The 16262-nt window shown below is 46.4% G+C and overlaps 1 protein-coding gene across 3 annotated transcripts in view; it reads right to left on the bottom strand.

Annotated features, from left to right (window-relative positions):
• The window catches only part of shroom3 (shroom family member 3), a 79999-nt gene that overhangs the window by 16896 nt on the left and 46841 nt on the right, over positions 1-16262 (bottom strand). The window contains exons 5-18 of one of the 3 annotated variants that reach the window (XM_072371399.1): positions 12738-12956; positions 12160-12479; positions 11837-12083; positions 10197-10246; positions 9597-10071; positions 9231-9515; positions 8711-9134; positions 8409-8542; positions 8129-8278; positions 7578-8053; positions 7154-7375; positions 6856-7054; positions 6176-6470; positions 950-1026 (exon numbers count right to left, since the gene is read on the bottom strand). In XM_072371399.1, coding sequence (XP_072227500.1) covers positions 950-1026; positions 6176-6470; positions 6856-7054; positions 7154-7375; positions 7578-8053; positions 8129-8278; positions 8409-8542; positions 8711-9134; positions 9231-9515; positions 9597-10071; positions 10197-10246; positions 11837-12083; positions 12160-12479; positions 12738-12956 — 3573 coding nt within the window. Of the gene's footprint in view, positions 1-949; positions 1027-6175; positions 6471-6855; positions 7055-7153; positions 7376-7556; positions 8054-8128; positions 8279-8408; positions 8543-8710; positions 9135-9230; positions 9516-9596; positions 10072-10196; positions 10247-11836; positions 12084-12159; positions 12480-12737; positions 12957-16262 lie in introns of all 3 variants that reach the window. The other 2 variants (XM_072371398.1, XM_072371397.1) reach the window with 2 other exon arrangements.

Genomic DNA, 16262 nt, shown 5'->3' with positions numbered 1-16262 from the left:
AAATACATCAGTGACCTCCTGACCCACTATGAACCTTCCAGACCCCTCAGGTCATCTGGATCCGGTTCTTTATCAGTTCCCAGAGTCAGAACCAGACCTGGAGAAGCTGCATTCAGCTTCTATGCTCCACATGTCTGGAACAAACTCCCAGAAAGCCTCAGATCAGCTGAAACTCTCAGGATTTAAGTCCAGGTTGAAGAAACATCTGTTTTCAGCTGCTTTTGAATAAGCTTGAGTTTCAAAACATTTTTTAACTCCTGATTTTATCTTTCATATATATAATTTTTTCTTTGTTCTTATTTCTTTCTTTTGTTTAGATTTTAAATCATGCTTTTTATTTCTTCTGTTTTAATGTCTCTGTAAAGCACTTTGAATCACCTTGTTGTTGAATTGTTCTATAAAATAAACTTGCCTTACATTTATTTATTCTTAAAATATCTTTGATATGCTTCTTGTGCCTAAATCGTTTGTAAAGAGATGTACTTGTTGATATAATTTACTGAACGGAGGTGCGGTCTGATGAATGAAATGATGGGAAAGTGTTGGACCGCGGTGGTTCACCTGCATGAACAACAGACCAAATGACTGCCAGCGTGAGTTAGCATGAAAATAATCAACCTGGTGTACCTGACAGGTGTTGAACTGGTTTTAAGGGGTGAACAGAACCTTAGTGGTTCTTGTTGGTCGATTTAAAGTATGAGAGCTCAACAGGTCAAAGCTGGGATTCTCCCTGATGGCGGTTTGATGAGTTTTCTGCTTCCTTAATAATTCCTGTTCTTCCTCCCTTCCACTCAATCCCTCCTTTCTTTCCTCCTCTGAATACCATCTTCTCCATCTTTCCTTCCATTTAAATCCTGCATCTTTTGCCTCTTTCCTAACTGCATCCCTCCTCAATGGATTCTCCCTGATGGCGGTTTGATCGTGTGGTCTGAACAGGGATGTGAGGTACCTGTCTGCAGCCAGAGCACAGCGCCCAGGTTCAGAGAAGGAGACATCAAACGTCTTTATGTCGGCTGGATGGAAGTCCTGAAACACACAGACAAGGTTTTGTCACTGGAAGATGCAGTTCAGCTCAATTCTGTGTGTGAAGTACGGTGGAAAGGTCAGGAAGAAAGAATGTGGACCATACTTCAGCGTATATGTCCTCCCTGCAGCATTAAAAAAGAGAAAAGAGAAGTTTGCATGAATCACTTTCAATGGTGCAAAAACACAGAAAGTAGCCATCTGGAATAGCTCTATTATAAACTCCAGAGGGATATTCTTCTGGGGATGACTGCTGGTTGAGTGCATCAGTGACATATTCCTCTGTGGCTTCCATCAGTAAGACCACTTACAGATAAACAGGAATCCTAATCATCTCATTACACTGCAGGAAATCTCAAATACTGGACTTTATTGTTCCAGATCAAGCGAACCTCCTCAAAGCCACAGGCACGAACCAAAGAGCAGCAGCGTTCCCAAGCTGGACAATTTGTCCCCAAATCTCTCAGATCCTAATCTGACTGAGCCTAAACAGAATTCACTGGAGCAAGCATTTTCCAAACAAGCCCCACCCTGCAACCCTCAGGACCCAAAGGATCTGCTACAAATGGTGCCAGGACACGCCCAAGGGTGGCGAGACACCGCCGACAGGTCAGAGCTGTTCAGGTGCAGCCAGGATGGACCCAGCAGGGTGGCAGGGTGTCATTTAACATGAATCGTCACTGATTGGACCGATGGTCTGACCTTTGAACCGGAAGGACAACACCGCCAGACAGACGGAAACAAACAAACGTGTCTTCAGCGTACGCAGACTCATGTTCATGTTGTGAATATTACATCATCAACCTGCTTGTTTTACTTGCTAAATACCATAAACACAAATCCAAATTCTCTGATCACAAACCATCTTTTATCATTTTTGAGAAGGAGCTCAAACAATAAATTACAAATATCCTACATTCTATAAACAGAAAAACCATCAAAACCACTTTATATAACTAATTTATCGCTGTTTTGCATAATGTGGACCCCCCCCCCGGCATTGTTTTGTATCATGTTAATATTCTGTGTTTTCACTAATTGTAACGTCTGATTTTTCAATAAAGTTTCCAAAAAAAAAAATCGATACTTCATCTGTAAACAAAATATCGATAAAATCGCTCAGCTCTAAATTAGACAATCAGTTTAGCAGCTCCAAACAGAATCACTTCAGCTCATTTAGCTGTAACTGAGAGACTGTTTGGATGTTAGTTTACTTTCTGTGTCCAGCTGTCTCAGCCTCATCCGAATGAAGGGTCAGTTTCATTTTTAAATCCTCTTATGGATGTCGGTTTATATAAATCAAGATGAGACTTTTGTTTCTGTGTCTCTGACCTATTTTAAAAACATTAAAACTCCAGACTGTGGCATCAGAGATCACATGTCTGACCACAGACCTCATCAACCAATGAAAAACAGCCACAGCACAGGCCTGCTGTTCCAAACCATCACTTCAATGCCCAGAGCTATCTGGACAAACCCGAGCTAACCCGAGCTAACCCGAGCTAACCCAGACAAACCCGAGCTAACCCAGACAAACCAGAGCTAACCCAGACAAACCCGAGCTAACCCAGACAAACCCGAGCTAACCCAGACAAACCCGAGCTAACCCAGACAAACCCGAGCTAACCTGAGCTAACCCGAGCTAACCCAGACAAACCCGAGCTAACCCGAGCTAAGCCAGACAAACCCGAGCTAACCCGAGCTAACCCAGACAAACCCGAGCTAACCTGAGCTAACCCGAGCTAAGCCAGACAAACCCGAGCTAACCTGAGCTAACCCGAGCTAACCCAGACAAACCCGAGCTAACCCAGACAAACCCGAGCTAACCCGAGCTAAGCCAGACAAACCCGAGCTAACCCGAGCTAACCCAGACAAACCCGAGCTAACCCGAGCTAACCCAGACAAACCCGAGCTAACCCGAGCTAACCCAGACAAACCCGAGCTAACCCAGACAAACCCGAGCTAACCCGAGCTAAGCCAGACAAACCCGAGCTAAGCCAGACAAACCCGAGCTAACCCAGACAAACCCGAGCTAAGCCAGACAAACCCGAGCTAAGCCAGACAAACCCGAGCTAAGCCAGACAAACCCGAGCTAAACCAGACAAACCCGAGCTAAGCCAGACAAACCCGAGCTAAGCCAGACAAACCCGAGCTAACCCAGACAAACCCGAGCTAAGCCAGACAAACCCGAGCTAACCCAGACAAACCCAGACAAACCCGAGCTAACCCAGACAAACCCGAGCTAACCCAGACAAACCCGAGCTAAGCCAGACAAACCCGAGCTAAGCCAGACAAACCCGAGCTAAGCCAGACAAACCCGAGCTAAGCCAGACAAACCCGAGCTAACCCAGACAAACCCGAGCTAAGCCAGACAAACCCGAGCTAACCCAGACAAACCCGAGCTAACCCAGACAAACCCGAGCTAAGCCAGACAAACCCGAGCTAAGCCAGACAAACCCGAGCTAAGACAGACAAACCCGAGCTAACCCAGACAAACCCGAGCTAACCCAGACAAACCCGAGCTAAACCAGACAAACCCGAGCTAACCCAGACAAACCCGAGCTAAGCCAGACAAACCCGAGCTAAGCCAGACAAACCCGAGCTAAGCCAGACAAACCCGAGCTAACCCAGACAAACCCGAGCTAAGCCAGACAAACCCGAGCTAACCCAGACAAACCCACTGGAAGTGCAATGAGCCTGTACCAAGGCAGCTTCATCGGGGGGGGTGGGGGACACACAGTGTAGTTTAAGTCCTTTAGATGTTAAGATGTATTCCTTTAGATTTACAAGTAATTTGTTTGTTTAGTTATTTTGTTTGAGTGATTATTAAATTAAAGGATCTGTTTCTTTATTTGTTAGTATGTGTTACCCCCCCCTCTTGTGTTCAAACTTGGTCTGATCAGCCAGTATTTAAGTTCTCCTTTGTTTCCTGTTTGGGAGGTCAGTTTGGTTCTGTGTTAAGCTACTTATTATTATGACTTTACTTTGTTTTGTTCATTTGACCCCTTTTAAGGGCCCTGATATTATGATCTTTGGGTAAATAAAACCTGTTTCTTTTTTAATCTATCTGCTTGACCAGCTCGGTCCCTCACAGATGGAATATGAGGCAAAAAGAAAGCAGCCCAGAAGCTTTTAAAGGAGAAGAAAACTCTGCAATGGCTTCGTTAAACAGCTGATTCCAGCGTGATAGAGCTATATTGTACCAACTGAAGACACTAAAAGCAGAGCGACCAATGAACAGACATAAACTAAACCGTGTGTTATCTTTGCCATCATCCACATCAGACGGTGCAGGCGCTCCATCTCAGGCTCTCTGGAGCCTTACAGGAAACTATGAGGATTCTGTGTATTTCCTATACAACTCAGAGCTGAAAGGCCCTCAGCAGCAACTATTAGCAAAGAAACAGAGGGTCCATGAATGTCTACAATCCATTCATGATCATGTTTCAATTTGGAACAAAGAGGATGGCAAAAAAACAACCTGTTTGAGTAACAGATGTGTAAACCTGGAGGTTAATCAGACGGTTTATCACTGTTTGGTGGGTTGAGACTACAGTGACTTCATTTTCTAAACTCTGGAGGGTTATCACCATTGGCTTTATCTAATCTTTTGTTGCAACAGCAGAAACACACAGTTTACGTGACAATGTAATCCAACAAGAATGCTTGCTCGGAGATGTTTGATTGGCGGATGTTAAGGACAAACTCCATGATGTGATGCTGAAATCCATCAAAAGTGAAGTCGAAAGGCACTTTCAGGACAACATCCACTTATTCATTTCAGCACTGTGGTATGAGAACGGCTCAAATCAGTCCAAACATGGTGTGTTTGGCACAAAAGTCCACCGAGAACAGTAGCTGTAACCATCATGTCTGTATTATCTGCTCAGACTCTATATGAAGAGACTTATTTACTGTAATAAACTGTAATAAAAACAAACAGAACAGTTTGGGAATGAATAACACCTGTTTACAACAATCTAAGATGCAGAAGGAACCAATGATTATATCATCCCAACACTTCCACTGATTATCCCGCTCAGGGAGGACACGACAGTCAGATACGAAGAGACCCTTAAAGAACTGAAAACAACCTCTGCAGATGGTCCAGAACGCGGCGGTGCGTCTGGTCTTGGATCAGCCTAAAAGAACACGCCCCCCCTCTGTTCATTGAGCTCCTCTGGCTGCCCTTAGCATCAGATCCAAGTCCCTGATGTTAGCTACAAAGAGCTTAATGGAACGGCTCCATCTACTTGAATGCTCTTGCAAAGGCTTCTGTCCCAACTGGGTCCCTCCGTTGGTCCCAGGATTGTCGTCTAGCAGCTCCTACACCACGCCTAAGACAATCCAAACTCTGTTCATGTGTCGTCCCACGATGGTGGAATGACCTACCGAGCGCTACCAGAACAGGGGCGTCCCTGTCTATCTTCAAGAAGCTCCTGAAAACCCAGCTCTTCAGAGAGCATCTCCTATCCCAGCACTTACCTTGTACTTCCCTCCCCCCTCTATCTCTGCACTTTATCTTTCTGCTCTTCCTTCTATGCCTGCACCCTATCTCTACTCTGTCCCCTCTGACAGAGTCCGACTCCTGGGTTCCTTCTATGTAGCTTATTGTTAGCTTTTTATAAAGCTGTTATATCTTCATTTGTAAGTCACTTTGGATAAAAGCGTCTGATAAATACAGAAACAGAAACAAATGGCTTTGAGAGCCATTTTTGTCCATTTTTGTGTGGTGAGTGAACAAACTAGGAGCCACACTCCTCACCTTCACCAACTGAATATTGGCAACAAACCTTTCATTTCTATATAACTATGACACTGCATCCCAGCACAACTTTTGCAGCCATGAGCTGAAAACCTCTGGAATTCCTAGGCTACAGGAGATATATTATCTCAGCTTGTCCTGGGTCGGGGGTCCAGGTTGACCAGCCTGGAAACTTCCAGTGGAATCCTGATCAAATCCCTCAAACACTTCAGTTTACTCGTTTTAAAAATGATGAGGTGTGATCCATGTTATTATTATACATTAGTCTGAAAAAGGACCAGAATTATTCCTGAATAATTCAACTAAATTTTGTCTGCAAATCAGTAAATGGAGTATTTTTTGGATTGCAGTAATCGCTGTCAGCCACTGAAGGGAGTGCAGTGTTACCTGGTTCAGTTTCTCCACGATTGGAGAAGAGCGAGAGCGCACATGTTGGGGAGCAGCTGCTCTGTCTTCAGAGCGCTCCAGGAGGTCCTCGGCTGAAGCAGACTTCCCAGCCTTCTGCAAAGCCCCTCTGAGCTGCTTCGAGCGTCCCAGGTTGAGCTGAGGCTCTGCCGTCTGCCAGGAGTGGTCGAGGCTTGGTTTTCTGCCACAAGACTGACTCCGTCTGCTGAGCCCTGCTTCGGGGGTGAGATCCTGGTGGATTGGGGCATGAATCTCAAGAGTGGAACCGAGAGAAGGACTGAGAGAAGAAACCAAAGAAAGGAGTTATAGTCCAGAGCAAAGAGGTACCAAAGTCATAAGCTTTCATGCTGTAGAACAGGGATCTCCAACTCCGGTCCTGGAGGGCCGCTGTCCTGCAGGTTTTAGATGTTTCTCTGCTCCAACACACCTGATTCAGATCGATAACTCATTAGCAGGCTGCTGCAGAACTTAATCTTTTGAAGAGGTCCATTTAATCTGGATCAGGTGTGTGGAAGCAGGGAAACATAAAACCTGCAGGACAGCGGCCCTCCAGGACTAGAGTTGGAGATCCCTGCTCTAGGGACTATAACAGGCCTACGATGTCATCCTCACAGCTACACCGGTAATGGCTAAAAACAGCTCGATGGTTTTGGTTTGGTTACCTTGGCGATGGGTGCGCTGGAGGCCTCGGTGTGGTCACCCTGCCTGGGTAGAAAAGGTTGGACTGGAGGCTCCGAAGGTCGGTTCCAGGAGGATGGCTTGAGCAGAGATGCCTTTCGCCAGCGAGACCATCTGGACCATAGTCCTGGAGTGAAAGGAGGCTGGAGGTGGAGGAGAGGCTGATGGAGTCTGAGTAACAGGCTGGAAACAAAGAGGGACCAACAAGACATTAAGATTGAATAAAAATCCCAGAGAAGAAGTTGTTTTTCTTTCTTTATCCCTTCCAGCTCCTGTACTCACCCATTAGGCTGCTCGGCTCAGGCTGGACATACGCACTTCGAGGCCTCGCTCCACCCCTCTGCCCCGTCTCTTCTCGCCTCGCTCCTCTCTTCCTCTCCACATACTCGAAGAGCGCCTCTTGCCGAACTTGCCGAAGGTCAGGCTTTGACATGGCGCTCTGCGGGGCGCCGACACGACTCGCTGCGAGTTCAAAGATCTTCCGCCGGTCTGCCACACTAGTTTCTGACAAAAACATCCATTTTGTGAGAAATTGTGCCAAAAAAAAGCCTTTTTTTTTCCCTTTTACAGTAAATGTGAATGACAGAAGAAATAAAAATAACATGAAATGCATATCAAGGTTATAGCCTGACAGTAAATATAATAAGAGACAATATTGAGGTAGGTTTTCTAATAGTTTGCTCACCACGAGATAGAGGATTTTTACCTCCTCCACGCCGGAAAAGGGCAGCAGTCTCAGCGTCTGAGACCCCAACCTCATTCATGTTCTCCGGCTCCGAGTACGAACGCTTTTTCTGGTCCGCCGTCAGACGCTTGCGGCCACAGATCCTCGCCACGGGAAGAGGTCCAACCGGTGGGACACTGGGAAGAGCTGGTGGGCTCGGACCTCGGATATCAGGACTGACCACGTACCTCTCCTTTGGCGTATGAGGGGAGGTGACAGATGGCAGCGACTGTGGCGTGATGACAACACCCAGTGGTTTGGGCAAGGTTTTGGGGCCTTTTTTCTCCAGTGAGTGGTATTTTGTAGGGACGGGTGGAGGCTGCTGGCTGCCAGAAGAGGAGACAGTGGGAGGAGCAGCAGGAGCCGGGGGGCTGACTGAGGAGCTGAAGTCTCTTCGTCTGAAGGAAGTGGACCAAAGGACATTAGACTGGACATCTTTCAAGGATTCCCTGTAAGATCTGATTAGAAACAAGTTTCCAGCATCAGGATGGTGCCGGAGGAGTGAGTTTACTGTGGTGCTGAGGAACCCTGACCTGTTAGAGGACGTGTCCTGCAGAGGGTCCGTTATTTCCTGGACTTCCTGTCTCAAGGGCAGGTCTTGGTTGGCGTCTCCGTCCTTCGAGCAATGCAGTTGGAAGCTGCTGCGGCTCCTCTGGAGAGCTGACATGGGATCTCCTGGGATCCTGAACACCAATCAGAAATTCAGCAAAGGAAAAAACATATTTAATTCAATATATATCTCTCTAATCGACAGCAAACTTCAGTTGGAGCCCAACTATTTTGCTGATCACTGTAGATCCGGTTGCTTTTTACCTATATTTAATGTGGTCATTAATGCCCCCTCTGTAGCTCATCGTCCTGTGGACTTTGATCCCTTTGGTGCTTCTCTCAAGCATATTTCTCAGGTCCTCCGCTCCACAGGAGGCACCGCGGCCTTTCTCAGTCATCTGCTTCAAAATCAGGAAAACAAAGTGGGGATTCTGTGAAACAGCTCGACATCTTCACTTTTAGGAACCCAATGTTCAGGGTGAGGCAGCTCAAAAACATAAATGGAAACAGTTAAATGTTTGGATTCATTAAAAAAAAGAACCAGAGTGTTATAAAAGCAGGGTTACCTGCAGCTGAGCAGCTCTTTTGTGCGAGTTGCTGCGAGCGCACGGTTTGCCACTGCGCTCCCGGCGCTCAAAACGACTGACTTTCTCCAAAACAGAGAGACTGCGGGCTGGTCCTTGGTTGCCGTCACTCAGACAACTGTTGTCATGGCTACTGCCAGAGAAGACGCTGTCAGGGCTGGCGCATCGCTGGACCTCAGCAAGGGCGTTCTCCAGCCGGGTCAGTGGGTGTTCCCTGTCCTGGTCTCTGTAGTTCCAGGGCTGGTACTGAGTGGCGGCCGAGTCACTGAAGTGACGAGCAGAAGGCTGCGAGGCGGAGGTGGGCGGAGCCTGAGGGTGAAGAGGCATGTGGCACTGTGGCACCTGTCCCTGGGCGAGCCTGGGAGATGTCACCGGCTCTGAATGAACGCTGCTTTGGTCCACTGATCTGAGGGGAAAGTAGCCAAAAGAGGAGATGCAGGAGAAGAAGTGAGACTTAAGCATCATCACTGATATCGACCAACTTCCCTGCTACAACACTTACCTGCTCCTGTCTCCCCAGAACTGGACTAGTGTGTGGGGGTCACTTCTCTCCTGTGAGGACGGAGGTTTAGGGTCATGGCCTGTGTGGACACGAGTATTATGGTATTCCTGGTTCTGTTCTTGATGGAGTCCCTGGCTTGTATGAGAATGGGAGCCTTGGAAGCCCTGACTGTACGTTCCCTGGTGATTTAGGGGTCTTTGGGCCCCAGTCTGTCCCTCCGATTCCCCTCCAGGAGCTTTCATGTGTGGTCTGCAGGGCCCAGCCTTATACTGTTGCTGCTGATGCCTAGTAAAAGTACAAGATCATAAAGATGAAACAATGAGGCGTTAAGGAATCTGCTCATGGTCTGAAAAGCTGAAGAAATACCTGTCTGCCTCGTGTGCTCGAGTCCTGAGCTGTGTGGAGGAAGATGTGGAAACTGAGGAGCGGGGATACGGTGAAGAGGTGTTATTTTGGTGGCCATTTTCTGTAGCCGATGTCCTTTCCCCCCTCCGCCCCTCTGGCCCTGCTTCTTCCCTCCCGCTGACAGCCTGAAGTCCTTGAGCCTGCTGTCGGTTGCTCTCCTTGGCCAGGGAGGGGTATACTCCAGAAGGGCCTGGGCTGGGACTGCAGCCGGGCATCTGGGCGTAGTGGGGCTCAGGCTGGGGAACGGGGTACACACTGGTGGGAAGAATGAGTCGGTTGGACTGGGAGGTCGGAGCTGGAGGCCCGGAGCAGGCTGCAGTAGGGGACGGGGGCTGGGGATACCCTCCACCCTGTCGGGGCTTTGTGGTGGGACTGCTCTCTGGACTCTTCTCTATCACAGTGTGGAGCTGGCCTTCTGCACCATAAGAACCTCTAGCTGGAACCACAGTGTTGATCAATTTTCAGATTTTTCTGAGCTATAAATCATGCAGCTGGATTCTGGGTAGTTTTTCCAAACCATGAGGATAATCAAGGAGGAAAAAAGTGAACTATCGACTGTACCTGAGGCAACAGGGCCGCTGGAGTGATGCCCAGAACCTTTCTGCAGAGACCTGAGCGAGATACATTGGATAAAATCACATTAGTTACACATTTAATTCAATTTGAGGAGCTCAGATTTCACAATGACAGCTGAAATGTAACTGAACGAAACTGATTTGCTGCCTCATGGTATCATCCTACAGAGTTTTATTTTGAAAATACTGTTTCAGACCTAAGGCTCCTTCTTAACATTAGAACAAACATTCCCACATACTGCAGCAGCTCTTAAAGGGGAACTCTGGTATTTTTAAACCTTATTTCTGGCATGAAATACGTTCATCTACTCACTGAGAACAGTTTGGTGAAAGTCGGCGTCCTTCAGAAGATATTTAGATAACTGGAGATCCATATAACGGAGAGAACGGGGCTTAGAGGATGCAGCCTCTAAATAAGGCATTATCTGTCTTTATTTCACCAATACTTTAAGAAGAATGAATGAATGAACGTGTGCTATAGCTCTGTTAGCTCATAGCTGCTGTTATGTGGCTACTTGCGGCTATAGGAGAGCTAACGGAGGGATTTCTACACAGGCACTCTACTGGGACCACTTCATGCCAGAAATAAGGTCCAGGTTTAAAAAGTTTCTTGCATTTCCCATCATGCTTTGGGAGAAACTGAAACAATCAGCGGCAGGTTTCAGCGTGCAGGTGGACTCAAAGACATTTGTTCCTCTCTCACAGTTACAGAAACACACTTTCTTCAGGTGATCAGACTCTTGAGATGACCTCAGCTGTCGTTTTGAGCTTTTAGCTTCATATCATCGATCTACTGCAACAAAGCTCTTCAAAATGTGACCAACACATCGGCTGAATCAGAATTTTTCTTCTAGTTTAGCCTTTTGGCCAAGTTCCCAGATGTCTTGAAATAGTTTTCCATGTCTTCCTTTCCTCTCAGACAGATTATTGTAATTCCTCATATGTGACATGGCAGGATATTTCTGCACGCTCGTCTACTGGGATGATGTCATCGACGCCCCCCTGCAGCACAGCTCATTCACTCCGGTAAGAACGTCCATTTTACTCAAAGTCATCGTTCACATCGTCAAAATCTGATAAATATCCTGCCATGTTGCACAAAACTATCAGCAGCAAACTCTGTGTGAAGTTAGCCGACTGTCACAGAGCACGGAGTGAATAAACTGTGCTGCAGGGGGGCGTGTGGATGAAGTGGTCCCAGTAGAGTGCCTGTGTAGAAATCCCTCCGTTAGCTCTCCTATAGCTGCAAGTAGCCACATAACAGCAGCTATGAGCTAACAGAGCTATAGTACACGTTCATTCATTCATTCTTCTTAAAGTATTGGTGAAATAAAGACAGATAATGCCTTATTTAGAGGCTGCATCCTCTCAGCCCCGTTCACTCCGTTATATGGATCTCCAGTTATCTAAATATCTTCCGAAGGACGCCGACTTTCACCAAACTGTTCTCGGTGAGTAGATGAACGTATTTCATGCCAGAAATAAGGTTTAAAAACACCGAAGTTCCCCTTTAATAGGTTGGAGGCGACAGACTTTGTGCCTTACAAAATATCCCAGTTGTTTGATCTGCTTTTGTTTGTTTTTTTGGAAGCATTGCTAGCGTTGAGCTAACAGCCCGTTTCTCACCGTAGTGAGCGAGCGTGCTCGAGACTGGACCAGGAGTTTGGTCTCTCGTGGTTCCTGATGGCGGCGTAGCTGTCGCTGCGCCGCGGCGGAGCGGGGGCCCCCCTCAGGCTCTCGTAGGAGCTGTGGCTGGCTGTGGGGCCCCAGATTGGTCCCACGCTGTGTCTGTTTGAAGCTGGTACCCCACTACTGTTGCTGCCACTATTTTTGCCACTGGTGGTGCCGCGGTAACGGACCCCGCCAACTGAACCTGGAGCATAAAGGAAAACAATGTCATTAATTAAGATGATGACACCAGAAAACTTTCAGTGAAACAGAAACTTCACCCTGGAGATCTCTGCTTTGTCCCGATCGCACAGCTCCTCTGGTGTCGCTGTTGCTTAGCAACGCAGCAGGGTTGGAGCTCAGCTCATGCTCTTGAGAGAGGCCCTGCTGGGCGTCATAAACTGTCCGTACATAACGTATGTCAGCCTGCAGCATCTCTGCACTCCCTCCTGCTTTCTGGGGGACGGTCTCCAGCGAGTAAGAACGCTCTGGACTGAACGAGGGGGTGGAGGCAAGGTACTCTGGGATACTGGAGCTGGTGGAGAAGGAGGAATAGGCCGAGTCTCGCTTGCTGTGCAGGTGGTCGATACTGTTTGAGGACCTGGAACATGAGAAATCGTTTAATTAGAGATCAAAACAATAGTCTTAATTAGTAATTAATCATTTCTCTGTCTTAAGGTCTGGAAGGAGACCAAAAGAGTCGCCCTGAGCTGAGAAAAACAACTAAATCATTATCTATTGTATAGTTTTCTATTCAGAGTTATTCAGAACTTATGCCCCCCCCCAAAAAAAAGCTACACCTTCCTTCTGTATATGTCTCGAACAGGTATTTTTATTATTATTTCTTTCTTAAACCGACCTGGCAGAGGACAGCTGGTGGCAGGACGAGTAAGCTGAGTGGGGTCCGGTGTGGCCATGGTGACCCAGTGGATGCTGATGCTGGGCTATCGAGTGATTCTGGGAGGACAGGGGAGGGTCCAGGCTCTCCATGCTGCCTCTTGAGCTGTACTGGTCCGGACTCTTCCTCAGGTAGCCCCCACCAGAGTCAAACCCACCGGACAGGTCAGTCGTGGAGGCACTGAGAGGAAATTTAAGTAAATATATTAGCGCTTTGAGTTAGCATGCTAACAGCTACACAACAACAATGCTAAGCTACTAATATCTACTATTTTAAAAAATATATATGTTTAACTGTGACAGTAAGGTTACTGTGGATAAGATTTTTATTCTGAACAGACTCAAACATTAAGGTTTATTCGACAGTTTTGTGCAGAACCCCGTTCTTTCAGTGTGGAAAACTTCTTTAATATCTCAGGGTGATCAGATTTGTGTTGCTATGGAGCGTCATCATAACTTTTCCAGGAAAGAGCTCTCACTCGTAAAATGGCCACAACATTTAGCTGTTGCAGTAACCGCCGGTGGTGCAGCTGGTGCTCTGCAGCTGAATAAGTTACTCGCTCGGTCTGAATAGCTGACCGGAATGTGAGCACAGAGCGTCGACGTCATAGTGTGACCCAGCAAGTCCTTCAGCCGAACACAATGCAATTACTGCCCTGGAAAAGAGGCCATGTTTGCATCTAACTTTTGTTTCAGCGTCCGTTTGTCTCTCTGGATCTGACTTTCAGGCTCTGCCCTCAGTGTCTCAGTCCCACGTCTACTAATCCGACATTCATGCACGTCACCACCTCACCAACTGGACAGCGCGGTCCAGAGGGTGTGCATGTGTGTGAGGGGAGAGGAGATGAAGTGTTGCCAAGGGCAACCCAGAACCGAGGGGGAGGGGCTTCAGGAATGCCCATCTTTGTGGGCAAAGACGCCGATGCCCTGTCCTCTCGCTCTCTTTGCCTCTCACACAGCACACGGTTTTACTTTTGCCTCCAAGAATCAGGGATGCAGTTTCATGTGACGACACAAAGCTGCTGACCAGCGGCTCCGCTTCACATAAACAAAGCGAAAGATAACCTCTGTGCTGTTTATGCAGCGTCTCGCTCCACCTCGAACATTTCAGACGTGACGTGTGCAGGAGCTGCATATCTGAATCCCCAAGGCACCAAAACCAGGACGAAAAGAACTCTCCATGCTTTAAATGTCCTAATTTTCCCCCAAAAATGAACCAAACATTAAAGGATGTCGTTAATCTAAAAACAGCATTACTTTTTTAAAAGTGTCCTAAAATACATTTCAAACGCCAGAATCTTCTTGCAAGTTGTTTAACTTCCAGAAAACATCTTTTCTGTTTTAAGTGTCCTCTCCTGTGAGGAAACATTGACATTTAAACACTTCAGATGTGAGACTCACAGCAGCTAAACCATCCAATACTGGTTTATGTTAATCGTCATTAAAAACAGTTCCCAGTCTCCAAATCGCTGTCTAAAAGTGCAAATACTTGCTAAAATGTACTGCGGTTCTTTACTAAAAGAGACCCAAATTCTAGTGTATTATATATTTACATCTTTATTCGTCTTACAGCTACGCAGCCCTTCTGGCACGTGTCCACGTGAGCAGTGTTCAAAGCAGTTTGAAGCTGAACTTCTGGCTAAAAGGGAGCATTTCCACATGCATTTCCCTAAATCACGTTAAACTTTGGCCACATAAAATAACATTAATACATCAAACAATGTTCTCCTAAAACACTGCAGAACGTTCCCTTGGACCACAGAGACTCAGCATCTGTTTGATTGTGACATTTCCAGGCGTACAATTAAAAAAATGATCTTTTGCAGCGACTGGTTTGCACATACAGTGACATTTAAACACTCCAGGAGCGCTCGAATGGTCAAAGTTCACATCGTGTGTGAGACAGAAAGCAGCAAAAAGCTCTAATATCAGCTTAAGTTGTCGCCTTGTTCCTGCTTTATAGAGCAAGGTCCATAAGGTGTTCAGCTGCTCACGGCTTAATGCATAAACACATAACATCGCAGACTCCTGCATGTTGGTCCAAGATAACATTAAATAACAGATCTGAACTTTGACCCCAAGTGACTTATTGACAGACAGTTCAGATCCTTTTGCCAAAAAAGTTCAGACCAACACTGCAACATAACTTTTAACTTAGAATAAATCAAACTGAATGATTTCGACTGAAGAGCAACAAGTAGAACTGGCTGAAGAGTTTGTGTGACTGCATTTAACTCGAGTTTCAACCGGTGAACCGACTGAAAACTACCGTAAAGTCCGGACTAGAAGCCGCTACTTTTTCCAGGCTTTGAGCCATTTTGCCTCGTAATATTAGACCAATAAAATGAACGGATAGTCAATGAAATTGAGCGATAAATCAAACACATTTACACTAAGTTACTGTAAATCGGTTATTTGTGCTCACCCTCAACATGGAAAACAAACGAAGGAAGAGAAGATGCAGCTTTTAAATTAAAGGCCATCAGTCTGAGATGAGATTGTGGGAGAGTAACATCCTTCTGTGTAAATATCTCATTAATGTGTGGCTTTTAATCCGGAGTTTAAGGTACATAAACGTATCTTTGCTCTCAGTCACAGTTGGACACAGCGTCCAAAATATCCCCATCTTTGAAAAAAAGTTATTTCAAACTATTCTAAACTTTTTTTCTGATTAAAAGCAGCATCTGGTGTCATTAAATTTATTTAAACACAGTTAAAGGCTTCTAATCTTCACTGAATCCAAAAATTAGGGTATTAATCGTAGAGGGAGTAGCTGAGATTTGTGTCCCAGAGGATGTTCAGGGGTCAAGGTGAAGACCGTCCTCTGGTCTTTTTAGAAAGCTCAGAGGTATGTTTGGGCTCGTTACTCTGCTAAATGTGGTCTGCCTTGGTATAAACTCACTCCAGTGTTTTGGAGCTTAATGTACAAGATTTGAAGCTGAAAAAGCCCCCGTTTAGCCTCCGACTTCGTCTCAGCAGCGGCTCTCTTTTTGACGGAGCCGTTCCTGAACACAGCAGATCGCAGCAGCACAGGACTCAACAAAATAAACTTCCACCCCCTTTCAAAATAAAACTACAATTAGACAAATACAGAAACTGACCTGCACACTTATGATAGAAGCAGAAAAGTAGAGGATAGATGGTAGGATCAACAGGTTCTTCCACGTCGGAGAAGCAAATTAAGCTGTTTGTTGCTGTTTCTTTTATAGTTTATCAGTTTATCGCAGGCCTGAATACGGCGGGCTCATAAGCCAGCGCTCCGCTGCCGTTACGCGCCCGGTGGGGATTGACGCCGGGCAGAGGACGGAGCAAGCTGTTTCAGTAATTCTGATGGCATGCAGTAGCTGAGCGTTAGTTCAGCCGAGTCCATCAAATCCACCCGACTGACATCTGAATGCTGCTTCAGTCATTGAAAGAAATCTTTTTAACTGTAACCTTCAAAAGATTCAGTTTGATTGTTGGGAGAATAATCTGACATTAATTATTT

The sequence above is a fragment of the Leuresthes tenuis genome, unplaced genomic scaffold (genome assembly GCF_036924035.1).
Source record: "Leuresthes tenuis unplaced genomic scaffold, fLeuTen1.0.hap1 SCAF_19, whole genome shotgun sequence".
NCBI classification, from domain to species: Eukaryota; Metazoa; Chordata; class Actinopteri; order Atheriniformes; family Atherinopsidae; genus Leuresthes; species Leuresthes tenuis.
This window is presented reverse-complemented; position numbering and strand designations above follow the sequence as displayed.